Below are 26064 nucleotides of genomic sequence, written 5' to 3' on the forward strand. Positions count from 1 at the left end.
CGTCCCAGGGCTGCCCTGTGTCGTGCCCCCCCACTCCCCCCCGTGCCTCAGTTTCCCCGCACTGACATCAGCCCCTGGCAGCCCGGGGCGGGGGGGGGGTGTCACCCTCAGCCCCGAGTCCCCTCCGGGCCCCCGCCACCATGCCGGGGGTCCCGCTGCCCTTCCTCCTCTTCCTCCTCCTCCTCCTCCCGGGGGGGGGCGGCGCTGGCCTTCCCGCGGGACCTGGTGGCCCGAAGCACCATGGAGCTGGCAGGTGAGCGGGGATGGGGTCCCCCCGGGGGTTGGGGGGGGGGGGGGTAGTGGTGTGTGTGTGTGACGGGGGCTGGGGGGGGGCCGGCAGGGTGTCACCGGGTCCCCCCTGTCCCCCCGCAGCCACCGCCGCCTACCCCCGCTTCGGTGGCCTTCGGGGGGACAATGTCACCGCCCAGCTCGGCCTCGACTTCCAGCGCATGCTGCGCCTCAACGGCACCCTCTTCGTCGCCGCCCGGTGAGCGCTTGTGCAAGCCCGTGTGAGCTTGGGCACGCTCGGGCACGCTCGGGCACGCTCGTCGGTCCTTGTGCAAGCCCGTGTGAGCTTGGGCACGCTCGGGCACGCTTGGGCACGCTCGTCGGTCCTTGTGCAAGCCCGTGTGAGCTTGGGCACGCTCGGGCACGCTTGGGCACGCTCGTCGGTCCTTGTGCAAGCTCGTGTGAGCTTGGGCACGCTTGGGCATGCTCGGGCACGCTCGGGCACGCTCGTCGGTGCTTGTGCAAGCTCGTGTGAGCTTGGGCACGCTTGGGCATGCTCGGGCACGCTCGTCGGTGCTTGTGCAAGCTCGTGTGAGCTTGGGCACGCTCGGGCACACTCGGGCACGCTCGTCGGTCCTTGTGCAAGCCCGTGTGAGCTTGGGCACGCTCGGGCACACTTGGGCACACTCGTCGGTGCTTGTGCAAGCCCGTGTGAGCTTGGGCACGCTCGGGCACGCTCGGGCACACTCGTCGGTGCTTGTGCAAGCTCGTGTGAGCTTGGGCACGCTTGGGCACGCTTGGGCACACTTGTCGGTGCTTGTGCAAGCTCGTGTGTGCTTGGGCACGCTTGGGCACGCTCGTCGGTCCTTGTGCAAGCCCGTGTGAGCTTCGGCACGCTTGGGCACGCTTGAGCACGCTCATCGGTGCTTGTGCAAGCCCGTGTGAGCTTGGGCACGCTCGGGCACGCTTGGGCACGCTCGTCGGTCCTTGTGCAAGCCCGTGTGAGCTTGGGCACGCTCGGGCACGCTTGGGCACGCTCATCGGTGCTTGTGCAAGCTCGTGTGAGCTTGGGCATGCTTGGGCACGCTTGGGCACGCTCGTCGGTGCTTGTGCAAGCTCGTGTGAGCTTGGGCACGCTCGGGCACGCTTGGGCACACTTGGTGCTTGTGCAAGCTCGTGTGTGCTTGGGCACGCTTGGGCACGCTCGGGCACGCTCGTCGGTCCTTGTGCAAGCCCGTGTGAGCTTGGGCACGCTCGGGCACGCTCGGGCACGCTTGGGCACGCTCATTGGTGCTTGTGCAAGCTCGTGTGAGCTTGGGCACGCTCGGGCACGCTTGGGCACGCTCGTCGGTCCTTGTGCAAGCTCGTGTGAGCTTGGGCACGCTCGGGCACGCTTGGGCACGCTCGTCGGTCCTTGTGCAAGCCCGTGTGAGCTTGGGCACGCTCGGGCACGCTTGGGCACGCTCGTCGGTCCTTGTGCAAGCCCGTGTGAGCTTGGGCACGCTCGGGCACGCTTGGGCACGCTCATCGGTGCTTGTGCAAGCTCGTGTGAGCTTGGGCATGCTTGGGCACGCTTGGGCACGCTCGTCGGTGCTTGTGCAAGCTCGTGTGAGCTTGGGCACGCTCGGGGCACGCTTGGGCACGCTCGTCGGTCCTTGTGCAAGCTCGTGTGAGCTTGGGCACGCTTGGGCACGCTAGTCCCTGCTTGTGCAAGCTCGTGCATGTTCTCACACGCTTGGGGATGCCTGCACACGCTTGGCTTGTCCCCCCGTGTGCATATTTGTGCGAGGTTGTGCACGCTTCTACATGCTTGTGTGTGCTTGTGTAAGCTCGTGCACGCTTGGGATGCTTGCACACTCTTGGCTTGTCTCCCGTCTGCATGCTTGTGCACGCTTGTGCACACTTGTACATGCTAGTCCCTGCTTGGGTAAGCTCGTGCATGCTTGTGCACGCTTGTGCACGCTTCTACATGCTTGTCTATGCTTGCGTAAGCTTGTGCACGCTTGCGCACACTTGCACACGCTTGGTTTGTCCCCCGTCTGCATGTTTGCGCGAGGTTGTGCACGCTTGTGCACGCTTGTGTGTGCTTGTGCAAGCTTGTGCACACTTGCGCGTTCTTGTACCTGCCAGTCTGTGCTTGTGCAAGCCTGTGCCTGCTCGCTCGCGCCTGCGTGTGCTCCTGGAGGCTTGTTTGCTGCTGCGAGCTCGTGCAAACGTGCGTGCGCTTGTCCCTGCTCGTGCGCACACGTGCACGTGCTCGTGCCCACTTCTGCGCGCTCCAGCCCCGTTGCTCCCCCCCCAGCCCGCCTGCGCGCCCCGCTTGTGCGTGCTTGTGCCCCCGTGTACCCCCGAACCCGTCCCTGCGGTCCCTCGCGCTTGCGTGTGGCACGTGTCCCCCCGTCCCTCGCACGTCCCCGTGCCCCTCGTGTGTCCCCGTGTCCCCTCGCCCGCTCACGCCCTCCCTCCCCCAGGGACCACATCTACGCCTTCGACCTGGGGCAGGACAAGGGGACGCTGTACCCCGAGCGGGTAAGGGGGACGGGGCGGGGGGATACGGGGGGGACGGGACCCGGGGGGGGCCAGGCGGGGGGTCCCCATGCCCACCCACCCCCCGTCTGACCCCACAGCACCTCACCTGGGAGACGCGGGACAGGGAGAACTGCGCCATGCGGGGCCGGCTGCAGGTGCGGGGGTACGGGGTGTTGGGGTGCAGGGTGCAGGGTGTTGGGGTGCAGGGGCTGGGGGTAGGGGGTGCGGGGTGTGAGGGTGCAGGGTGCTGGGGTGCAGTGGTACGTGGTGTGGGGGTACGGGGTGCAGGGTGTTGGGGTGCAGGGCTGGGGGTACGGGGTGTGGGGTGTTGGGGTGCAGGGATACTGTGTGTGGGCGTACGGGGTGCAGGGTGTTGGGGTGCAGGGGTATGGGGTGTGGGGGTACAGGGTGCAGGGGTGCGGGGTATGGGGTGCAGGGTGTTGGGGTGCAGGGGTGCAGGGGGTGGGGTTACGGGGTGTGGGGTGTTGGGGTGCAGGGGTACAGGGTGTGGGGGTACGGGGTGCAAGGGTGTGAGGGTGCAGGGTGTTGGGGTGCAGGGGTACAGGGCTGGGGGAACGGGGTGCAGGGTGTTGGGGTACGGGGTGCGGGGTGTGAGGGTGCAGGGTGTTGGGGTGTGGGGGTACGGGGTGCAGGGTGTTGGGGTGCAGGGCGTTGGGGTGCAGGGTGCAGGGGTACAGGGTGCAGGGTGTTGGGGTGCAGGGGTACGGGGTGTGGGGTTACGGGGCACAGGATGTGAGGGTGCAGGGTGTTAGGGTGCAGGGTGCAGGGTGTGGGGGTACGGGGCACAGGGTGTTGGGGTGCAGGGTGTTGGGGTGCAGGGTGTGAGGGTGCAGGGTGTTGGGGTGCAGGGGTGCAGGGTGTGGGGGTACGGGGCACAGGGTGTTGGGGTGCAGGGTGTTGGGGTGCAGGGTGCAGGGTGTGAGGGTGCAGGGTGTTGGGGTGCAGGGGTGCAGGGTGTGGGGTTACGGGGCGCAGGGTGTGAGGGTGCAGGGTGTTGGGGTGCAGGGGTACTGGGTGTGGGGGTACGGGGTGCAGGGTGTTGGGGTGCAGGGCGTTGGGGTGCAGGGTGCAGGGGTACAGGGTGCAGGGTGTTGGGGTGCAGGGGTACGGGGTGTGGGGTTACGGGGTGCAGGGTGTGAGGGTGCAGGGTGTTGGGGTGCAGGGGTGCAGGGGCTGCGGGTACGGGGTGCGGGTTGTTAGGGTGCAGGGTGCAGGGTGTGGGGGTACGGGGCACAGGGTGTTGGGGTGCAGGGTGTTGGGGTGCAGGGTGCAGGGTGTGAGGGTGCAGGGTGTTGGGGTGCAGGGGTACTGGGTGTGGGGTTACGGGGCGCAGGGTGTGAGGGTGCAGGGTGTTGGGGTGCAGGGGTACTGGGTGTGGGGTTACGGGGCGCAGGGTGTTGGGGTGCAGCGGTACAGGGGGTGGGGTTACGGGGTGCGGGGTGTTGGGGTGCAGGGGTGTGGGGGTACGGGGTGCAGGGTGGGAGGGGGCAGCGTGTTAGGGTGCAGGGGTGTAGGGTATGGAGGTGCAGGGGAATGGGGGGGGGTGGGGGTCCAGGGGTACCAGTTATGGGGGGGTGTGTGGGGGGGTACAAGATATGGGGGGATACAGGGGTCATGGGGGTGCGGGGGGACAGGGTGGGGGTCCAGGGGACGGGGATAGAAGGGATGGGGGCAAAGCGGGGGCTCCGGGCAGGGGGAGGAGGTGACGCCGGGGTCCCCCATGTCCCCCCCGTGTCCGTCCCCGTGTCCCCCCCCCGCAGGACGAGTGCCACAACTACATCAGGGTGCTGGTGCCCCGCGACGCCGGCACCCTCCTGGCCTGTGGCACCAACGCCTTCAGCCCCCTCTGCCGCACCTACCAGGTGGGGGGGACCCGGGGGGGTGTCACGGGCGGCGGGGGGGCTCAGACCCTGCCAAGGGAGCACGGTGGGGGGGTGATGAGTTGGGGGGGGTTCTCAGTTCTCAGCCCTGCCAGGGAGCGCGGGGGGGGCGGCGGGTGTGATGAATGTGGGGGGTCTCAGCCCTCGCTGGGGGGGAACGGAGGGGTGCGATGAGTGTGGGGGGTCTCAGCCCTCGCTGGGGGGAATGGAGGGGTGCGATGAGGGGGGGGAGTCGGGGGTCTCAGCCCCCGTGGGGGGTGGGATGGTGGGGGGGGGTGTGATGAGTATGGGGGGGGGGTCTCAGCCCCTACTGGGGAGCACAGGGGGGAAGTGGCCAGAGGTGTGACGAGTGTGGGGGTCCTCAGCAGCTCCCCACCGGGGCTGGGGGCAGCGGGGGTGTATGATTGCGGGGGGGGGGGGGGGGTGTCTCAGCACCTCGTCCCCGTCCCCGTCCCCCCCCCAAAGGTGAGCACCCTGGCGCAGGAGGGCGAGGAGGTGAGCGGCCAGGCCCGGTGCCCCTTCGACGCCAAGCAGAGCGTCGTCGCCCTCTTCGTCGGTGGGTGCTGGGATGGGGGGGGTGGGATGGGGTCCCCGGGGTGGGGACGGGGCTGATGCTGGTGTCACCCACACACACACCCCACCCCACCCCACCCCCCCCCCCCCGGCCCCCCAGATGGCAGCCTGTACTCGGCCACGGTGGCCGACTTCCAGGCGAGCGACGCGGTGATCTACCGTAGCCTGAGCCCCGGCCGGCCCCCCCTGCGCACCCTCAAGTACAGCTCCCGCTGGCTGCAGGGTACCCCGCTGTATGGGGGGGGGGACGGGGATGGGGGGGGCTGGGGTCGGGGGGATGGGAGTAGGGGGGGCGATGGGGATGGGTGGGGGGGGCAGTACGGGTGAGTACGGGCGTGGGGCAGAGGGGTAGGGGTGTGGGGGGGGGTCTGTGGGGGGGTGGGTAGAGGGTTATGGGGGTAGATGGGGGAGGTGACGGGGGTAGGTGGGGGGGTAGGTGTCTGTGGGGGGGGGAATTGGGGACAAGTGGGGGGGTTAGGGGTGTATCGGGGCTGGGGTAGGGGTCTATGGGGGGGCCGGAGCTGTGGGGGGCAGAGGGCTGGGATGTGGGGGTACAGGGCTGTGGGGACACGGCGGGGGGGGGGCAGGGGAGGGGGTGAGCACAGGGGACAGGAGGTGGTGGGGGCTGACGGCCCCCCCCCCGCTCCCCCCACCCCGCCCCCCCCAGAGCCCCACTTCGTCCAGGCGCTGCCCTACGGCCCCTACGTCTACTTCTTCTTCAGGGAGGTGGCGGCGGAGCTCAGCGCCCTGGGCAAGGTGGGCGCGGGGACAGGGTGGCACAGGGTGGGGGGGGGGGGGGTGGCACCCGGGTGCCCATCCCCCGGGCATCAAGGTGGGGGAGATGCAGCGCCCCTCCATGGGGGGGGTCTGGCCGGGTGCTGGTGCCTCCCAGGGCGCTGTGGGTGCCCGTGGGTGCCAGCCCGAGGTGCCAGTACCCCTGGGGGACGGTGCCGATGCCCGTGGGACTCTGGGTGGCAATGTCTATGGGCCCCTGGGAGCTGGCACCCATGGGTGCCCAGGGGACGATGCCTGTGGGTCCCTGATCATCCCCGACTGTTGACACCCACAGGTCCCTGGGAGCTGGCACCCATGGGTGCCCAGGGGATGATGCCCACATGTCCCTGGGTGCTGACACCCATGGGTGACCGAGGTGCTGACACCCATGGGTGACCACGTGCCAATGCCTGTGGGTCCCGGGGTGCTGACGCCTGCAGGTCCCTGGCTGGTGACACCCATGGGTGCCTGTGTGCCGATGCCCACAGGTCCCAGGGTGGTGACACCTGCAGGTCCTGGGTAGCGACACCCATGGGTGCCCAGGGGACGATGCCTGTGGGTCTCTGATCATCCCCAGCTGCTGACACCCACAGGTCCCTGGGTGCTGACACCCATGGGTGACCATGTGCTGACACCCATGGGTGACCATGTGCCAATGCCTGTGGGTCCTGGGGTGCTGACGCCTGCAGGTCCCTGAGCGGTGACACCCATGGGTGCCCGTGTACCGATGCCCACAGGTCCCAGGGTGGCAACACCTGCAGGTCCTGGGTAGTGACACCCATGGGTGCCCAGGGGATGATGCCCACATGTCCCTGAGTGGTGACGCCCATGGGTGCCCATGTGCCAATGCCCATGGGTCCCGGGGCACTGACACCTGTGGGTCCCTGGGCGGTGACACCCATGGGTGCCCGTGTGCCGATGCCCGCGGGTGCCGGGGTGCTGACACCCCTGGGTGCTGGCGCAGGTGGTGGTGGCTCGGGTGGCACGGGTGTGCCGCAACGACCGGGGGGGCTCCCCGCGGGTGCTGGAGCGGCGCTGGACGTCCTTCCTCAAGGTGCGGCTGCAATGCGCCGTCCCCGGGGACGCCGTCTTCTACTTCGATGTCCTGGAGGCAGTGACACCCCCCCGGGCCCTGCACGGGCGCCCCGCCGTCCTCGCCCTCTTCGGCACCCAGCCCAACAGGCATGGCGGCGGGGCCACGGGGCTGGGGGACATGGGGACACGGGGACACGGGCTCTTGGGGGATGTGAGCGTGGGGACATGGGGCAGGGGAACGTGGCACGGGCAGGGGCATGGGGACACAGGGGATGGGGACATGGGGATGCCATCACAGAGGGGACATGGGGGGGACAGACATGGGGACACGAGGATGCACGGACATGGGGACATGGGAGATGGCGAGGTGGGAGGGACGGATGTGGTGACACGGGACATGGGGATGGACTCACAGGGGGACATGGGGATGTGGGGACACGGGAGATGGGGACGTGGGGACATGGGAGGGACAGACACGGGGACATGGGGATGGACTCACAGGGGGACATGGGGACCCAGTGGGGACAGGAGACAGGGACACAGACAGAGGGGAACAGGGCTTGGGGACACAGCGAGGACCAACGGGGACACGGAGGGACCCCGGCCAAACCGAGGCCGACCTGGCAGCCCCGGGAGGGGACAGGGGTGTCCCCAGCACCGGTGCCACCCCCCGCCCGCCGCCGCCGCAGCATCCCCGGCTCGGCCGTCTGCGCCTTCTACCTGGCGGACGTGGAGCGAGCGTTCGAGGGACCCTTCGCCGAGCCCCGCGGCGCTGGTGGCACCTGGACCCCGGTGCCAGAGGACAGGGTGCCCCGACCCAGGTACCCCCCCCCAACCCCCGCCCAGCTCCCGGCCGCGTGGGTCCCCTCGGGGTGCGGTGGCCGCCCGGACGCCTGGTCCCCACACGGGCTGTGCCACAGGCCAGGCTGCTGCGCCGGGATGGGACCGGCCGCCGGCGTCGTCACCTCCGGGGACTTCCCCGATGAGACGCTGGCCTTCGCCAAGGAGCACCCGCTGCTGCACGGCGCCGTGGCACCCGCCGGCGGGCGGCCCCTCTTCACCCGCACCGGCACCAGGTGCGCCCAGGGAGGGGACGGGCGGCCTCGGGGACGGGGGGACACCTTGGGGACAGGGGGTGGCTCACGTGCTGCGGGGTGAGGAGGGTCCTTGTGCGAGGCTCTTGTGCGAGGGCGCGCGAGGCCCTTGGTGCGAGGCCCTGGTGCGAGGGTGCGCTGGGCGCAGGCTGACGCAGCTGGCGGCGGACACGGGCGCGGGGCCGCGGGGGAACCAGACCGTGCTCTTCCTGGGCGCCGAGGACGGGCGGGTGCTGAAGGTCCTGGCGGCCACGCGGCAACCCGGGGCCAGCCGGCACCCCGGCGGCACCCCGGCACCCGGTGACAGCCGGGAACCCGGTGACAGCGGGGACACCGCTGCCTCCGAGACGCTGCTGCTGGAGGAGATCAGCCTCTACGACCCCGGGCGGTGGGTGCCAGGCGCTGGGTGCTCAGGGCTGGTGGGGGGCTGGGGGGTACCTTGGGGCTGTGGGTGCTGGGGGGGGCTCATGGGCACCATGGGGCTGTGGGTGCTGGGGGGCTCGTGGGTGCCGGTGGGTGCTGATAGGTGGTGGGGGGCTCATGGGTGCTGGGAGGCAGTGGGCACCGAGGGGTGCAGTGGTGGTGTGGGTGCCATACGGGTGCCATACGGAGGGGGGGGGGCCATGCGGGTGCCACAGGGCATTGATGGGTGCTGGGGGGGTGCATGTGGGTGCTGGGGGGAGCTGATGGGTGCCATGGGGTCATGTAGGTGCTGATGGGTGCTCTGGGGCCATGCAGTTGCTGCAGGGCCATGCGGGTGCTGATGGGTGCTGTGGGGTGCCATGGGTTGCTGATGGGTGCCGTGGGGTGCCGATGGGTGCTGTGGGGTGCTGGCAGGCACTGTGGGGTGCCGTGGGGCTGTGGGTGCAGTGGCGATGGGTGCTCTGGGGGGGGGGTGTGTGTGTGCGCAGGTGCCGGGGGCCGCGGGGCGCCAGCCGGGTGCTGGGGCTGGAGCTGCACCCGCCGGGCCGGGAGCTGCTCGTCGCCTTCTCCGGGTGCCTGGTGCGTCTGCCCCTGAGCCGCTGCGCCCGGCACGGGGCCTGCCGCAGGTGAGCGGGGCGGGACGGGGCGTGCGGGGGCACAAGGGTGTGCGAGGGCACAAGGGCGTGTAAGAGCAGGGGGGTGTACAAGGGCATGGGAGGGTGCAAGGGCACGAGGGCGTGCGAGGGCACAAGGGTATGTGAGGGCATGGGAGGGTGCAAGGGCCCAGGGGGGTGCAAGGGCACGAGAGGGTGCAAGGGCCCAGGGGGGGTACAAGGGTGTGCAAGGACATGAGAGGGTGCGAGGGCACAAGAGGGTGCAAGGGTGTGCAAGGGCACAGGAGGGTGCAAGGGCACAAGGGTGTGCAAGGGCACGAGGGCGTGCGAGGGCACAGGAGGGCACAAGGGTGTGCAAGGGCACAGGAGGGTGCAAGGGCACAAGGGTGTGCAAGGGCATGGGAGGGTGCAAGGGCCCAGGGGGGTACAAGGGCACGAGAGGGTGCAAGGGCCCAGGGGGGGTACAAGGGTGTGCAAGGACATGAGAGGGTGCGAGGGCACACGAGGGTACAAGGGTGTGCAAGGGCACACGAGGGTACAAGGGTGTGCAAGGGCACGAGGGCATGCGAGGGCACAGGAGGGTACAAGGGTGTGCAAGGACACAAGGGTGTGCAAGGGCACGAGAGGGTGCAAGGGCCCAGGGGGGTACAAGGGTGTGCAAGGGCCCAGGGCCACACCCAGGCACGGGGCACGAGAGCGCACAAGGGCACAGAGAGGTGTGAGAGCCCAAGGGACGTGCGAGGGCACAAGGGGCGTGCGAGGGCAGCTGTGTCACCCGGCCGCCTGGGTCCCCCCCGCGCAGGAGCTGCCTGGCCACCCGGGACCCCTACTGCGTCTGGCTGCCCCCCAGGGGCTGCGTCCCCTTCTCCGAGGACCTCCCGTAAGCGTCCCCCGCGGTGGCCTCTCCCTGCCCTGATCTCCTGGGTCGCTTCCTCGCGGGGAGGGGACACTGGGGACAGTGGGTGACGTCTCCCCTGTGTGCCCCAGGAGCGGCTTCGAGCAGGACACAGAGGGATCCCCCGGGATCAGTGGGACCTGCCAAGGTGAAGGGGGGACATGGGGGGCACTGGGGACATGGGAGTATTTGGGGGCATAGAGGGTCACCGTTGGTACTTCTGGGGACGCGAAGTCGGGGGGGGATGCAGGTGGCCCCAGGGTGACACTGGTGGCCCTGGGACACGTGGGTGACTCCGGAGGATGTGGAGGACATTGAGGGGACGCAGGTGGCCCCAGGGGACGCGGGTGGCCTGGCCTGACCCCGCTCTGCTCTCATAGATGCACCAGCTGCTGGGGACGGTGACGAGGACAGGGACTTGGCCCATGGTCAGTGACACCCCATTTGTCCCCCCTGGACACCCCCTGGGAGGGACCCTGGGGACAACGGAGGGACACGGGAGGGACCCAGCGACTAAGAGGGAGCCCAGGGACAAGACAGAGGGACCCCAGGGAGTGGGGAGGGACCTGGGGGATGGGGGCAAGCCCAGGGGTGAGAGAGGGACCCTGGGGACAGGAGAGGGACCCCCAGAGGTGGGAGAAGGACCTTGGGCACCAGGAGGGACCCTGGGGACAGGGGTGGGGGGAGCCCAAGGGCCAGGAGAGTCCCCAGGGACAGGAGAAGGACCCTGGGGTGGGGGGACCCCCCTGGGACCAGGAAGGGACCCTGAGGATGGGAGAGGGACCTTGGGCACCAGGAGGGACCCCAGGGACAGGGGTGGGGGGACCCCAAAGACCAGGAGAGTCCCCAGGGACCGGAGAAAGACCCTTGGTGTGGAGGGACCCTGAGGACGGGAGAGAGACCCCAGGGGTGAGAGAGGGACCCGGGGGACAGGAGAGGGACCAGGAGGGTGGAAAAGGGACCCCGTGCACTGGGGGGACCCCAGGGACCAGGAGAGACCCCAGGGATGGGAGAGGGACCCCAGGGGTCCGGGCTGGGGTCGGGGCCCCCCCACCCGTGCGTGGGGCTGATGGGTGCTCCCGCAGGGGTGCGTCAGGCCGGACCGGGGGCTGCGGCGACGGTGCCGGTGCCGGTGCTGGTGGGCTGCGTGCTGGGCGCCTTTGCCCTGGGTGCCCTGGCCGCCGGGCTGCTGGCCACCGGCTGCCGCCGCCCCGCTGTCCCCAAGGGACCCTCGGAGGCCCCCACCGCCCCACGGCCCACGGCCCAGCCACCTGTTCCTCGCCTCTACCCCCCGCTGCCGCCCCAGGGTGGGGCCGGGGGCCTGCGGGACCCCCCCGAGCTGCCCACCCCCGAGGCCACCCCGCAGCTACCCGCCAAGACGCCCCGGGAGCGGGCGGCAGAGCCCCGGCGCGGCCAGGCCACCCATCTCGGCACCCCAGGGTACCCGGAGCCCCCCGGCCCGGGACCCCCACCCAAGGCCACCCTGGAGGAGCTGCTGCAGCGGCTGCACGGGACAGGGGGGTCGGGGTGGCCGGTGACACCCCCGGGCACCGGCTCCTTTGCCAACCGGGTACAGCCGGGAGCCCCCTTCGCCAGCCTCCCCCCGGCCCCCCGTGACGGGGCGACCCGGCGGGTGGACGTGCCCCCCGACAGCCCCCCCCCCGCCCCGGCGGCCCCTGGCACAGAGACACTCGCTGGGGGGGCCGGCGGCTGGACCCCCCCGGCCCAGCCCGGGGGCTCACCCGCATGCACTCGCTGGGGGCCCCGGGGGGGCCGCCCTGGGGCCCCCGCCCCGGCACCCTGGAGCGCTCCCTCTCCATGAAGCCCCCAGTGCTGCCCAAGCCCCTGCTGGTGCCGGCGGCCCCCGGGCGGCCCTGAGCCCCTGCTGGGGACACGGGGACATCCCTGTCCCCATGGGACACTGCGGATAGCAGGGGACCCAAGCCATCCCCTGCCCTGGGTGGCAGGGTCCCGCTCCCCCCGGCTCCATGCCCTGAGCCACGAAGGTCCCCAGGCTGGCCCCCACCAGGGTGACAGGGGTCCCTGTGTCCCCACTCTGGCCCGCACCGGGGTGATGAGGGTTCCTGTGTCCCAGCTCAGGGTGACAAGGGACCCCATGTCCCTGAGCTCCCTGCCCAGGGTGACAGGATCCCCGCCACCCTCAGCCACCCCGTGTCCCAGCCCGAGGTGACAAGGGTCCCTGTGTCCCAGCCTGGGGTGACACAGGTCCCCACATCCCCAGGCTGCCCCTATCTCCCTCCCTTGGGTGATGAGGGTCCCCCGTGTCCACCTTGTCCCCCAGCCTGGGGTGACGAGGTCCCCATGTCCGCATTTTCAAGGGCTTTTTTTTTTTTTTTAATCCTTTCTAATTTATTCGCTGCTTTTGGGGATCGTTGGAGCCACCGCCCCCCAGGGCCACCAGGAATGGCGTGGGACGCGGTGGCTCTCAGCGCCGGAGCTCGGCTCGTCCTACCATGTAGGACCAGGGCTTGGCCCGCGCCAACCGCGGTAATTAAAGACGTGGTCGCTCCCGCACCGGTGCCTGCCTGGCTCTGTCTGGGGTGAGGGGGGACAAGGGCCCCGGGGGGACAAGGTGCCACCAGCTCCTGAGCCCAGCTTGAGGATGGGGTGAAGACCCAGCGTTGGGTGTCCCCACAGAGAGGGTGGCACATGGGACACCATGGGACACAAAGGGGCTGGCAATGCGCTGGCATAGGGGGTTGCAAAGCTGCTGACTGAGGTTGCGGTATTTTATTAAGAAACATAGTACAAAAAAAAAAAATAATAAATGTTGAAATTTCCACATTTCCAACCGCGTACCTCAGTGGAAAAAGGGGCCCAAGCCCTCGGCCCAGGGCTAACGGGGTCCACAAGGGACCTGCTGCTGCGAAGTGGCAATTTAACCCTGCCATAAATACGCGGTGCCGCGCCTGGCACGGGGCAAACAAGCTGATAAAGGCGAGATTACAGAAATAATCAGATTTGGCAGCGAGAGCCGCCCCGCGGGCGAAGGGTCGGGGCAGGGGGGGACGGAGAGGGAAGGCCCCAGGGACCCAGGCTCAGCTCAGCACCCGGGGGCTGATATTCCCCTGCGCCGTCGGCTGGAGAGGATTTAAGTTGGCGTTTCCGTGACCTCCGCTCATCCCCACCGGATTTACAACGCCCTGCTTCCGATTTGGGATAATGGGAACCGGTTAGAGCTGGTTACTGCAGACCAGAGGGAAATACAGCCTAATCAAACCCAAAACGGTTTCTTTAACACCGAGGAGAAACAACACACGTTCCTGTTAAGACCTCAGCTCCTGCCCCAGCGTTCCTGGGAAGTGAACCGGGATTCTCCTGCCCGCGGGAGTGAGTGCGGGGCGATCCCAAGCTCACAAGGGCTCCTCGCCTCGGTAAGAGCAGCCCCAAGAGCCAGGCAGGGGCTTTTTTGCCTTTCAGCTCTGCAAACCCTGCGCTGGCAGGGAAGGCGTGGGCTGGAAAAGCCCCGACGTGGCAGAATCCGTCCCGGACTCCCGTGGGAGGCGATTTACCCGCTCGCGCCAGCCCGGTCCACCACGCACCCACCAGAAACTGCTGCCCTGGGCTTAAAAAGCTCCAACTCCTCCGTGGAAGGGCAGAGGACGCGGCCGGGTTGGAATTCTTTCTAAACACTGGGCGGAGATCAAATTCTCCCCGTCTTTGTTCAGACCCCGTACTTCTAAAAATAAAATTAATGTGTGATCCCCCCCCCCCAGGCCAAGCAGTTAAGAACACTGTCAGCTTTATTTGTTCCAACTCTAAAAACCAAACCCCGATACCGGGAGCCACACGGGCTTTTTTTTTCTTTCCCCCCCACCCCTCTTCTGAAGGGGAAGTTTGTTTCCCAGCTGAAGGGACTTTTTGGCAAAAGCGACCTTTTTCAGGGGAAGGATGGAAATCACTGAGAATCGCCGTGCTGTGGAAGGCACAACACAGCGTTTATGTAGGCGACAGCTGCCCAGCTCTTCAAATTTACAAACAATAAGCACAAATTTCAGGCAAAACATAAAAGCCAAAGTTGACAGTGTCCTTTTACATGCGCAAACGCTTCTGGCTATTAGAAGAATCTGCCTGGATTTGCTTTAATACTGTCTCCAACTCTCCGACGCAGATTTTTAGTTCAAACAGACCCAAACTGCTGATGTTCTGGGGAATAAAATAACTTAATGGGTGCTCGAAGTCAGCGAGGAAACCCCGAAGTAACCAATAACCAGGACCAGAGTCTCTCCAAATATTCATTCATAAAAAATAATTATTAAAGCCTTCTTCAAGACATCTTTTGGAAAAAAAGATTAAAAAAAGTCTTATTTATAAATACAGCTACACTGGTTATAAATAAATGCACTTAGATTCTCAAAACCCAGCGAGTCTCAGGAAGCCTTTCCAGTAAGACTGACACAAACCTCCCGCTCCCGGTGAAACGCTGCCGGAGACGGGGCTTTGGCGCATCCCACCTTTGCCAGGAACTGACCAGTTTTAGGATGAAAAGCGGATTCCTCTTGGGGCGAGAAATTCCTTCAGAGCCGTGACCGTACGTCCACACTTTTATGAACTCATTAGTCCGTATTACGTCTCTGCCGTCACGATAGGGCTGATCTACCGGCAAAGAAATGTTAAAGGCAGTACCTGAACCAAGAGAAAATTCTATTATTTGGACACGCTTGGGAATAACGGGGGAAAAATACAATGCAAGGACCATGACGTTGAATTATTGCCTTGAATGCTGCCAACGGCTACAAAACTAGGACAAAAAAACCCGAACAACCCCAAACCAATAGACTTGGGCCAGAAGAGCTGGATTTTTATCTTATGAGATACTCTGACAGAGCAGGCCAGCTGCTAGCGCCTCGGAGCTGCACCTCACTCCTCACCCTTAGAACCTTTCTGCAACCGGCAGCACAGCTCGCGTGATGGTATTTTTCTAAACTTGACTCGTTTATGGTATTTTTCTAAACTTCACTTGATGATCTTTCATTATCAAGCTCCACACAATTACTCGAGGTGCTTCCAATCAGTGCCCTGCCGCCCTGAAGCCCTCGATCAGCTGTACAGAACGGATCCCTGTGCTAAACAGGCCTGCAAAGAGTAAAAAAAGCCCAGACATTTCAGTAACAAGATCAGCTGCTTGTTAAAAAAGGTTTTAGTATCTTTAAAAATAAAACCTGTTTAGTAAAAAAGAAAAGTGACATATGTATCTCCAGAGAGAACTTGACTCCCAAGCTGTCTTGCAGCAACCGCCGTATGTAGAGCTTCGCATATCTAATCAGTTCACGCTACTGTTCAGCGCAGAAGTGTCAAATTGAACATTTGACTAAGTATCACAAAATTGAGGAGGAATTTTTGCGATCCCTTTGGGTAGTTAAGGGCTCTGACGAAGGGCTCCCCCAAAGCGTGGTATTCCCTGATAGCGTGAAACGCTCCGAGACATCCAGCCTGGCCTTCACTCTTGCATTGAAGGTTGCCTCCATCAAAAAGATTCGTGGTTTTGGAAGAAAAAAAAATATATAATTCACTTTTCACTATATAATCCCCAAGAGACAACACTTTTTAGAGGTGAGGATCCGGTCACTCGGCTTCGCAGAGGGAGCGAACACCTCAGGTTATCGCAGGAAGCCTGTTGGCAGTGCCGCGTTTCCAGGCAGCCGAGGGCTTGCACCAGCTGCTTTGGCAACGAGGGATTTCTCTTCCCCTCCCCAACAATGCAGGTATTGACGTTACCAAATAAGCCGTCAGGTCACTCGCTGGCTAATATTTTGTTAAAAAGCTTCCAATCTCTCAAGGTCAAGCTTTAAAAGCACCTTTGGGCAGGCACTGATGCAGAGTTAAGCTGCGAGCGGCTGGAGAAGCTTCTACCCCTGGCGATGGGGTGGCTTTGACAACAGCCCTCTGCTCTCAACACCACTTGCCAACAGCACCGTATTTAACAAGAAAAAAAAGAGAAAAAAAAAAAAGTGATTTTCCTTTACAAAACACAGCCAATCACTGAGGATTAGGAGGTAACAGTTTCCACAGCGATATCCGTTGGCTGATCCGTTTCCAGCATGGCCAGCACCGATTCCTTGATGTCTTCTGAGGTCACCACAAGCGGGTCAGCTTCAGGGACCCCTTCGAGCACCGTCACCTCGTCCCCGTTGGGCTGCTGCCTCACCATGGCTGCCAGCCTCAGCCGGTACTCCTCCGCCTCTTGCTCCTTCTTCAGGAGCTGGCTGCGGTATTCCTGAGCTTTCCGGTTTGCCTCTTGCAACTGCTGCTGTAGCACTTCCTTTTCAACGCTGTCCTACAGAAAACAAAAGTGGAGAGAGCCCACGATGGAGGCTTGACCCGCAACATGAAGGAAAAGGGGTACGCAAGCACTCCTATAGTTACGAGTTACAAAAGCCGAATGCTCTAAGGCAGCACTAAAAATGTGCTTGGGTTGAGTGCTGTTCAACTGACTCGCTCATCGCAGTTTACCAGAGGCAACTGGGACACGGGGAGGCACAAACTGGCTGGCAGGTGTCCCCACAGCGTGCAGGGGGGTGGGCTGGGAAGTTATGCGTCATCTCACCGCCATGGATTTCAAAGGTTGGAAGCAGGTGTCATCAAGACACAAGAGAAATACGGAGGTATTAGGGCTGAAAAGTTGAGAGGCAATCGAGAAAAATGTTCTTCCTCTCAACAGAGGCTGATGGGAAAGTCATTCCTGCTGCTTCATGAAGAGCTGCAACTTGCCTTATACCCAGCCCATGTGTCGTGCTTCTACAGGAAACCCAAAATAATCTCAGTAAACCACCACCATTCATCTAAAAAGCCTGAGCTACACCTTCAGCCCAAGCAAAACAGCGACAAGTGATTTCCCTGGCTCTTTTCCTCCTACCTACACTCGAATGAGCATCGCTCCTCTCAGCCGCTTGCATGTTCACTGCTAACGCAGGAGCACGGGCGGGAGGAACAGGGAACCGACCAGAGTTTGGCAGATGTCCCCAGGCTCAGCCGAGCAGGACCCAGCTCGTTTCTGTTCTGAGATGGCTCTGGCAGACCAGGAGCCTGACATCCTCAGCACAGCAGAGAAACACGCAGGAGACGACAGCAATCAAAGTTACAAGCAGGAGTATCTACCTTGTCTTCCTTCGAGTCATCTACATTTTGTTCCACTTTTTGCTTCTTGGCCAGAGGCTTTTCTTCCTCTTCTGCGTCATCTCTGTCTTCAACAACAGTCTCTTCTGCAACCTGACCAGCAGGTACAGTTAAAACTGAAAAATTAAAAGGTGACAAATTATACAGTGCGAGACATGCTTTTGCACAGATGTTTCCTGAAAGACTTCTCCGAAGTCAGTGCATTAGCGTGCTTCTGGAGAAAAAGAGGAGACCTGTGGATCGGCAGTGCCTAAGTCTTCCCAGAGAGGAGAGAAACTCTGGACTGGGTTTCCAGTTTTCCTTTACTCAGGCCCCTAAAATACTCGAGTATTTCACTGCAATGGGGCTGACAGAATCCGAAGTCAAAGATATGCATCTCACAAAACATGGAGATGAAAACTATCACTCTGATGCCTCAGTAACACAATTAATAGCCGAGACAGGCTAAGCAAGAGGAATAGAAAGCTCTTCCCGAAAATTCCCAATACACAGTCCCAGTGGCTAAGCTCTGGATCAGCTTTAAGCGCATGCAAGAGCTGCAAATACTCCAGAGAACAAACACGTTTTAAATCTGCAAACACGGGTTTCACTTTGGGAAGCCAGCAGCAAGAATTCCTCCAACCAAGGAGGAGAAAGGCACCACGTGAGCTACTGAAGGTAGCGCTACCTAAACAGTTCTCCCTTTGTCTTCCTCAGACTAAGAATGGGTTACAAGCCAGGAATTATTTGTAGTAATTTGGCAAATAATTCTGAATAATTAACAGCTTTAGAAAATTGCTTTTCACTCGTTAAGTCCATAAACAGACAGAACTGATGTAACCCATCTCACATTGTGGCACCATATGCATGTTACAGGAGAGCTGCTCTGCTTCCTAATCCTCTTTTCCTGCACCAACGTTAATCCAAATAATCGAGTATCCCTAGGACATGCTAAAAGAATTGTTGGTAGCAGACAAGGCTGATGAATTACATCCCTTGAGGAAACAAAAATTCACTGTACAAGCGCTCTGGAGCTCTGCCCTGCTTTACTGAACACGATTTACATTTGCCTTGTAAAATTGATAGATTATATTGCCCTAGGCAATATAACTGGAGTTATGGGAGGAAAAAGTGTATTAATGGCCTAACATTAAGTTTTGTAAGAACGATAGAGTGCTTGCTAAAGGTAACAGGTTGCAGTTTCACGAGTCGAGTAATTTACTCCCAGACCGGGAAGTCTGCCACAAGCTACAGGAATCATCTTTGTCTGGCTCCCATGGGGACAACGGCTACCTTGGAATTTCTCCTCCCGCAACCTTCTACTGAAGGTGTTTGGATTTAATACAAAGACCAAAATATTCAAGTGTAGCAGCGTGAATTAAGCTACAAACAAGTTGCCAGCAAGCTTTCCCGCTGACGTGAGTCACACAGACATTTTAACCCCTCCTGGAGCCCAGCAGGCAAGGAGGGGCCAACAAGCCAGATCCCACCAGCTGCTGGTCTCACAGGGCTCAACAGGGTTCACAGGCAGCAGTTATTTCATTGGGTTTGAAGTGAATCCTCCCGAGTCCAGCTCTTCCTCACCTTGCTGTCCATCTTGCATGGTTAAGATGAAGGGCTGGCTGAGGCCAGTGGTGGGGCTGGCTGTTTGCAGGCCGCTCAGGGGAACTCCGTCCGTTACAATGGCAATGACGCGCTGCCCTCCGCTGCCAACCACTTGTTGGATGGCAGAATCCACAGAATTTGCTTCCACTATTTCCTCCGTCTTATCTTGAAAAATAAAGCAAGTGCCAAAAAAAAAAGAAAAAAAAAAGTCAACGTTTCTTTCTCTCTTCCTTGAATAGAAACTGAAGTCTAGTGAAAAAGCTCAAGTACGCAGCCTGAGACCCTTGGGACGCCTGCTCACGAAAACCAATCTGGAAATACAGTAAGTCTTAGCAGAGGAAATAAAATCCACTACACCTTAGCAAAACAAGTGTTCTAGAGTACAACCAGCGTTTTTTGTGTAAATTATTAAGTACTAGCACACAAACATATTCATTAAATTAAAAAGCCTGGAGCTGGAGGCAGCCGTAGAGCAAACCTGGCTCTGCAAAGCTTCCTTCCGTGACCCTTCCTGCAGCTCTAACGAAGACAAACCACATGCAAAAAACTCTTTGTGCCTCAAGAGCCCCATCCGCATGAGCGCAGCCAAAGCAACCCCAAGGAGACTGTTTAGTTTGGCCGGATGACCACAGCCCAGTTCAACTCCCCCAGCCACTTTTTGTGTGACTTAACGTCTTGCCCAAATAATCAGGACTGCAAACCTTCGGCTGCATCCTGCTCCCAGCGCACGCTGCAAGCGCAGGAAACAGAGGGGACCTGACCTGCTCCGTGCGCTGCGGGTGCCAGAGGAAAACACTCAAGCACCGCAGGTCAAGGAATCGGTGGTGTGGCATCAGCAGCTTAAAGAAATCAAATTGCTCATGTCTAGATTCTAGGAAAAACACCCAGCTTTGGGGAAAATAAATGAATTCCAAGGTGAAAGGATTATATCAACTTTAACTTTATCAAATTTCTAAATCTGAAGTTAATTAAAGGTCAAACATTACATTCTATAAACATACCGTAAGAGATAAAAAGAAAACAAAAACGACCAAACACAAAAAACCCCTAAACCTTTCCGTAAGAAGTTACCAGAGTCTCAAGAGACTCAAAACAGTGGTTGACTACCAACATTTTACAGCAAACAGGGGACAGAAAACATTTCAGACAATTTCCTTCTTAAATAAATATTTATCTACGTTTAAATATTAAAATAAACCCATGCTCTGGAGCACTAGTTGTTTTTTTTTTTTTCTTTTTTATATAACTGTTAAAGCGCATCAAGAGCAACATAATATGATGTCAGGGTCAGACACACTGGTTAATAAAAATGAAGTTACTTCTATTGGTAACTTAATTAAGTTTGAACTGGGATTAAATAAACAAACAAACAAAATCAACCCAGTCCTTCACAAATACTTATCGTCATCTCTTCCTTACCCTGAAAAAAGGCAAGTTCACTTCCACATCTTAAACTTCCTCCAATTTCCTGGCAAGATACTCGCTAGAAGTACACAAATTTGAATCAGCATCTGGCCGGTTTCCCCTACCTGTGTCTCTGTCGGAGTTGGACAGTGGTGCCGATACTTCAGCGAGGGCCGCAAGCGTGGCAAGCACGGAGGTGGTTGAATTGGAAAACTGCGAGTCACCTGCTTGGGAAAGATGAAGGCAAACTGAAGGACTGGCAGGACCTGCCATAGCTAAACAGCGAATACAGAACACAACAATTTTGTGATTATCAGCTATGAAGTATTTTCTGGGCTCCTAATGGAGAAAGGGAGGTGGTACAGATCATTTTTCATGAGAGGTGCCTCTCCTAACTGTAAAAAGGGCTGTGTGACTACTTTAGGACAGACTGTACCCACTCCAAATATTTTACAATAATTTTAATCAAATTTAAAGCAAGTATCTCATTGAGTTATTCCTGAATCACGTAACAAAAAGAACAGCAAATGTGAACCGATCTGCTCCAGCTGTATTGTAAGAAGCACAGACAGGCAGGCTGTCTGCCGGAGTACTTGACGTGCCCAGCTCCGACCTGGAGACGTGGTCGGCTTTTCAAAATGCAGCCGCGCTGCCTGATGACACTCCCAGATGTGCTGGAGTCTGACTGCTGTAAAGTTGTGCAGAGCAGTTGCTACGCACATCATTACTTGGCTTCGCATCCTACTGCAACTGTCAAAAATTGCAAAACCTAAGGAATTTATTAAACTCATTGGCTATTATGAGAAAACTACAGCACCCAAGTTCTCCCTCAGTTGGGAAAGGCTCCAGGTCCAGTCTTCAGCACTACGTTATAGGCCAAACATTTTAGCACAAGTCAGTTAACAGAGCCTTTTGCTCAAAACACAGAAATTGGCTACGTGTATCACAGGATTTCAAGGTACTGGGCACACAGATCCTTTCTTCCTCCCCTGTCAGGGTTAGTGACGGAAAGACCACAGTTGCTGCAATGAGGTATTGATTTGAATGAGATAAACAAGCTTTCTCAGTTCCAAAAAAACAATGTTTCTTCCTCCAATTGACCATAGTAGCTCCTATTCAAAGGCAGACTTAATAAGAATGGAACAGGAAATTAACTAAACGGGCGCAAACTCAGTGCATTTAACCCACAATTCCTCTTAAAAAAAAAAAAAGGAAAGAGATCCTGTACCTCATTGCCAGCACAGATAAATAGATTATAAGCACACAAAGGGAAGTTCATTTAAAGTTCCCCTGCCTTAACCCTTGCAACGTGTTTACTCTCTCACCAACTCCTGATTTTACAAAGGTTATCGAGGGACTTATTTTCAAAGAATGATTCTTTCAAAAGGCCATGGGCCAGGCACGAGAAAACACCACAGCGTCTGTTTTCAGCAGTTTATAACCAGATTCCTTCAGACCAGCTAAAAATACTTATTCCCATTTAAAAACTTCTTCAATAACAGAAGACACAGAGAATTCAGGAGAGGTAAGAAAAATTATTAGCTACAAGTGTTAAATAAGGGATTTTTGTTACAATGAAGGCGCAGTCGCTGATGCCCTCTGGTGGGAAATGAGAAAAAACCTCCCGACGTGGCCTAGAGCAGGAGACACCAGCTATTTTCACGCTGACTGGATTCTACCGATACTTGAAACGTCACAGGGGGAAAAAAACCAGGGTATTTTAGTCCAGTCACACGTGGAAAATAAGCCACCGCCGTGGCACTGAAAAAGGCGATTACATTGCAGGACATACGAGGAGAGGTGCGGCGAGAGACGGGGATTTACAAGGCCAGTGCCTTGAATCCAGCCCTCATCCCCGCACCAGGGCTGGATTCAAGGGACTCCAGGAGGGCGACCGGCTGGCTTAGCCCAGCAAGACAAAGGTAGAGAGGGGATAGGACCGATTTCCACATCAAAGGGATGGAGGCATGGAGGCGCAATTTCAACCCAGGAGAAAGTCTACACAGGCTGTGAAGGGGTTTAAGCTGGAAATCAGCAGTTTTCTAACAGCCTTTCAGCAGGGCTTAGCCTCTGTGACTCCTACCTGGCTTCCAGGCAGAGCCAGATCCATCTGCAAAGACAGTGACACTGAGCATGACAGGAGTGTCACCTCGGGTACAAAAATCCCAAGTTTTATGCCCCTTTGACTTTGTGGAATATCCTTGACTGAAGATGATGTGCGCCAGTCGCACTGCATCTTCCTCACAGGTGGAAGAGCAACACTTTGGGTCATTTCCCCCCTTCTAAATTTGGGTTTGTCAGTGCCTCAAAGCTGCAAACAGCCCCAAAAGCTTTGAGAGCAAGCCTGGAGCATTGCTGAAGTTGCTGTGGCCAAGCACAGGCAAAGAGGTTGTGGTGGGTCTGCAGAACGTCAGTATCCAGGATTTTAAACGCACTCGCTAGCTAATAAGCAAACATTCACGCATGTGAACAGTCCCACTAACCAAAGAATTACTCACATGCAGAAGTGTTTGCAGGATGAGGCCAAATAGCTCCACAAAGCTTGTATTTAGTAGCCTCCTTGAGACTGAAAAGAAACAATGGTTTGGATTTCCCCAAATACAGAAAATTAACTTCAATAGTTATTATGTAAGTTGGAATTACACAAAAAGAATTTGCACTCAGCCTTAAGTTAAAAGTATTTTCCCCACCAAAATAAGGCTCACAGAACAATGAGGAACCTAATTATTTCCATCTAACACGGGGGAACAGAAGAAATAAGGAGTAAGCTACATACCCAATAGACCTGCTTATTCTGCAATTTCCTTACTCAACATTTATATATAGCAAAACACTCATTCCACTCTTGTGGCCAGAAAAGAACAAAGCAAACCGTTCCCCAACCACTCTGCAGCGCTCGGGATTTGGCACAGGCAATAATTTTCATTATTCCTCTGTTGCAATCAGCCAAATTCCCTTTCTCAAACTCTGTTGCTTGTAACAGACCTTGTAACAGCCCCACAGCTGAGCTCAGCAGAGTTCGCCACTTCCAGTGGAACCACCTTTATTTACATCAGCTAGATATCTGCTTTGTTACCTCCGACAGCAAAAATACTCTGGGGCAGGAAGCAGCAGCTGGGTGTGTTTGGCTGTATTTCACTTTTCCTCTACTAAATGACCATCTGCCCTCTACTGGTAAGCAGTCTCAGGAACTTTTTTTAAGACTTTCCCATCCGAGGTCACAGAAAACCGTACCTGAGGTTGTTTTGGCGTTTCCTGAAGAGACGAGACCAGCAAGATTGAGAACTTCCCCCGACGTAAGAATAAATGGTGAGGTGAGAGTCACAGTGTTGGTGATGGGATCCGTTCTCTCTGGGTGAGTGTTTACCTGGTTCTGCATTGCTTCCTGAGACAGAGACTGGGGTCAGGCATACGTTTGTCACGCTTCTGCGGTAACCAACCGTATGTGGCATCCTTGACACGTTTCAGAGACCGATTATTTCTCTCTGCAGCACATCGGGGACACCAGTGCAGAAGCTGTGACAAAAGCGTCACCTAAACTTGGCAACTTACACTACAACCGTGCAAGACGCGTGGCAATAAAACCCCAACACCCACCGAGTCCTAGCAGGCAAGCACTGGTTGATCTAGAAACAAACCAAACCTCTTCTACCTCCATATTTCTAGTTCTCTCTGCAAACCGCAAACGATCCCCTCAGACACAGCAGGATCCCTCTCACTCGAGTGCAGACACAGAGAATTACCAGTAAGCTTCTCTCTCCTCAACCTACCTGTAGCATTACCAGCGTCTCTGGATTGTTCTTGTCCAAAGCAATATCAAAAGCTGACTTATCAAACTTGCTGAAAGCGTGGACATCAGCTCCGTATTTGATGAGCAGCTCGACGACGTCTCGGTGGTTGTGCTCTGTTGCCCAGTGCAGAGCGGTCATTTTCAGCATGTCCTTGGCATTTACATCAGCCCCGTTCTAAAAGAAAGAAGCGTTACTCGTTTGCGTCCCGTCTCCTCCCAATGTCTTAAAGGCGGTGCCAGTGCTAGCACTTCACTCCAACACTTCACTCCAAGGGTGATTCAGACCAGCCTTAAAGTTGGACCTAATTTACTACACTTACCCTAATTAACAGTTCTACAATATGAGTGTGTCCATCAGCCGCAGCCATGTGCAGTGGCGTCCGGTCCACTTTTGTTCGGGCATCCCTGCTAACACCAGCTCGAAGCAGCACTTCTGCTGTCGAATAGTGGCCATACTGGGCAGCGAGGTGAAGAGGCGACGTCCCAAGCTGTGTGTTAATTTAGAAGAGTTACTGCTGGTTCACAGCAAGCGACAGGCACAGTAATCACCACGTGTACATCTGGCAGTAATCAAAATGACAAAGCTTCTGGAAAAAATTAATTTAACCTGTTTTTTCCCCACTTGGAAATAAGAGGCTGCACATCCAACAATTTAAACTTTTTAAGGATCTTTACGTTATCTGGTAACTTGAAGATCAAACATGCTTTTACTTTCTCTGCTGCATGAACCACTTATTACTGGCTCCTTTTCCAAACCACAGAACAGCTCTGCCGTTTCTATACCATGACAGGTAATTTCACCACTGTTCAGAAAAGGGCAGTATTACAATATTCTTAGGCTCTGCTATGTCTTTATACAGTTAATTCCTTCCTCTTGCAAAGCTGCGAATGAAAGGACTGATGAATTAGGAAACCAAGACAACTGGTAACAGAAAATGTCTACTGATGGCTTGTGCATTATGATCTGGTTCTGTTTATCCAACCGTTATTTTTCAGTTTTGTTAAAGCTTTTATTTCCTTTCCAACCCAGGATGGCCCGGTTTGTTTTCAGGGTTTTGCTTTTTTAAGGAAACAAAAAAAGAAACCAATCAAGGACGAGTTTCTTGATTGACAGAGTTTAACCAATTAAACAAAGCATTCTTAAAAGAACTTCCTATTACTGAGAGGTTTAACAGTTCTTCCAATTTGACTTGACTCGTCATTTGTCTGACCTGTGGGGAACTGTACGTCTCAAAGCACCGAACCCTGTACACATTGCTGTCCGGGACAGCACGGTGCCTGTGACTGTGCTCTCGTGCAGGACGCAGAGATCAATCTTTACCCAAACGTCGATTCATCTTTGCCTGAGGAAGGGCTTGGTTTTTAAAGCGCTTCATCTGGAATCTGCTCCATCACAAAAATCCAGACATGCATTATCTGCCAACCTATGCTCTGGTTTTACTGCTCCCATTTCCATTTGTATCCTTTAGGTTCAGCCCTGAAGCACGCGCACACACACAACCCGCTCACACAGGAAACCAGCGGCTATTCCCCCGACGTACCCAGTCAGTGGTGAAGGGAGCACCGCTTGCCATCAGCTTTCGCACTTCGTCATCTTCGCCTTTGCGAGCTGCTTCTAGCAACCTCTTCCCTAGGTCCACCAAGGACATCTTCACACATGGGAACAAGTATTTGCTGAAAGCTGCTTTAAAAGGCGGGAGCAAGGTATGGAAAGCAAACAAAAAGCAGTGAGGCAGAGACATTTTAACATGTACAACTACGGCCCATCTGGACACGCCATCTTCCCATACAGAACTAGGCCCAACATGATCAAATAAACAAGCATAAATATCTATCGTATTTTTCAGTTCCATGCCCTGAAACGTCACAGGAAGGCAGCCCACGGGGTCAGCAAATGCGTCAGACACCACAAGCCACCAGAGCTCCTGCAAAATCCTGCTTACCTCAACAGCGCCTTGCACGGACACAAAGACTTGCCCATGTGGATCCAGTTCCAAGAGCAGAACCTACAAAAGCACCAGCAAAGTTGTTCACAATTTAAAGCTCTTTAAGAACATGATTTAATCTCTGAGACACTCCCTCT

At 58.0% G+C, this 26064-nt stretch overlaps 2 protein-coding genes across 6 annotated transcripts in view; one reads left to right on the plus strand and one right to left on the minus strand.

Annotated features, from left to right (window-relative positions):
- Nucleotides 1-12601, plus strand: SEMA6C (semaphorin 6C). The gene is given in 20 exon segments (XM_054182732.1): nucleotides 1-188; nucleotides 190-253; nucleotides 373-487; nucleotides 2700-2757; nucleotides 2856-2912; nucleotides 4539-4640; nucleotides 5124-5214; nucleotides 5332-5454; nucleotides 5899-5987; nucleotides 6970-7187; nucleotides 7730-7861; nucleotides 7961-8116; nucleotides 8283-8522; nucleotides 9046-9183; nucleotides 9974-10051; nucleotides 10159-10214; nucleotides 10447-10494; nucleotides 11152-11720; nucleotides 11722-11775; nucleotides 11777-12601. Coding segments are annotated over 20 exon segments (2604 nt in total). The 5' UTR covers nucleotides 1-140; the 3' UTR covers nucleotides 11945-12601.
- Nucleotides 12409-26064, minus strand: part of GABPB2 (GA binding protein transcription factor subunit beta 2) — a 16047-nt gene continuing 2391 nt past the window's right edge. For 3 of the 5 annotated variants that reach the window (XM_054182735.1, XM_054182733.1, XM_054182734.1), the window contains exons 2-10: nucleotides 25925-25987; nucleotides 25523-25662; nucleotides 24302-24469; nucleotides 23962-24156; nucleotides 23426-23576; nucleotides 20317-20415; nucleotides 18767-18952; nucleotides 17186-17319; nucleotides 12409-16364 (exon numbers count right to left, since the gene is read on the minus strand). In XM_054182735.1, the coding sequence (XP_054038710.1) occupies nucleotides 16077-16364; nucleotides 17186-17319; nucleotides 18767-18952; nucleotides 20317-20415; nucleotides 23426-23576; nucleotides 23962-24156; nucleotides 24302-24469; nucleotides 25523-25630 (1329 nt within the window). In that variant the 5' untranslated portion in view covers nucleotides 25631-25662; nucleotides 25925-25987 and the 3' untranslated portion in view covers nucleotides 12409-16076. Of the gene's footprint in view, nucleotides 16365-17185; nucleotides 17320-18766; nucleotides 18953-20316; nucleotides 20416-23425; nucleotides 23577-23961; nucleotides 24157-24301; nucleotides 24470-25522; nucleotides 25666-25924; nucleotides 25988-26064 lie in introns of all 5 variants that reach the window. The other 2 variants (XM_054182737.1, XM_054182736.1) reach the window with 1 other exon arrangement.

The sequence above is a fragment of the Rissa tridactyla genome, chromosome 23 (genome assembly GCF_028500815.1).
Source record: "Rissa tridactyla isolate bRisTri1 chromosome 23, bRisTri1.patW.cur.20221130, whole genome shotgun sequence".
NCBI classification, from domain to species: Eukaryota; Metazoa; Chordata; class Aves; order Charadriiformes; family Laridae; genus Rissa; species Rissa tridactyla.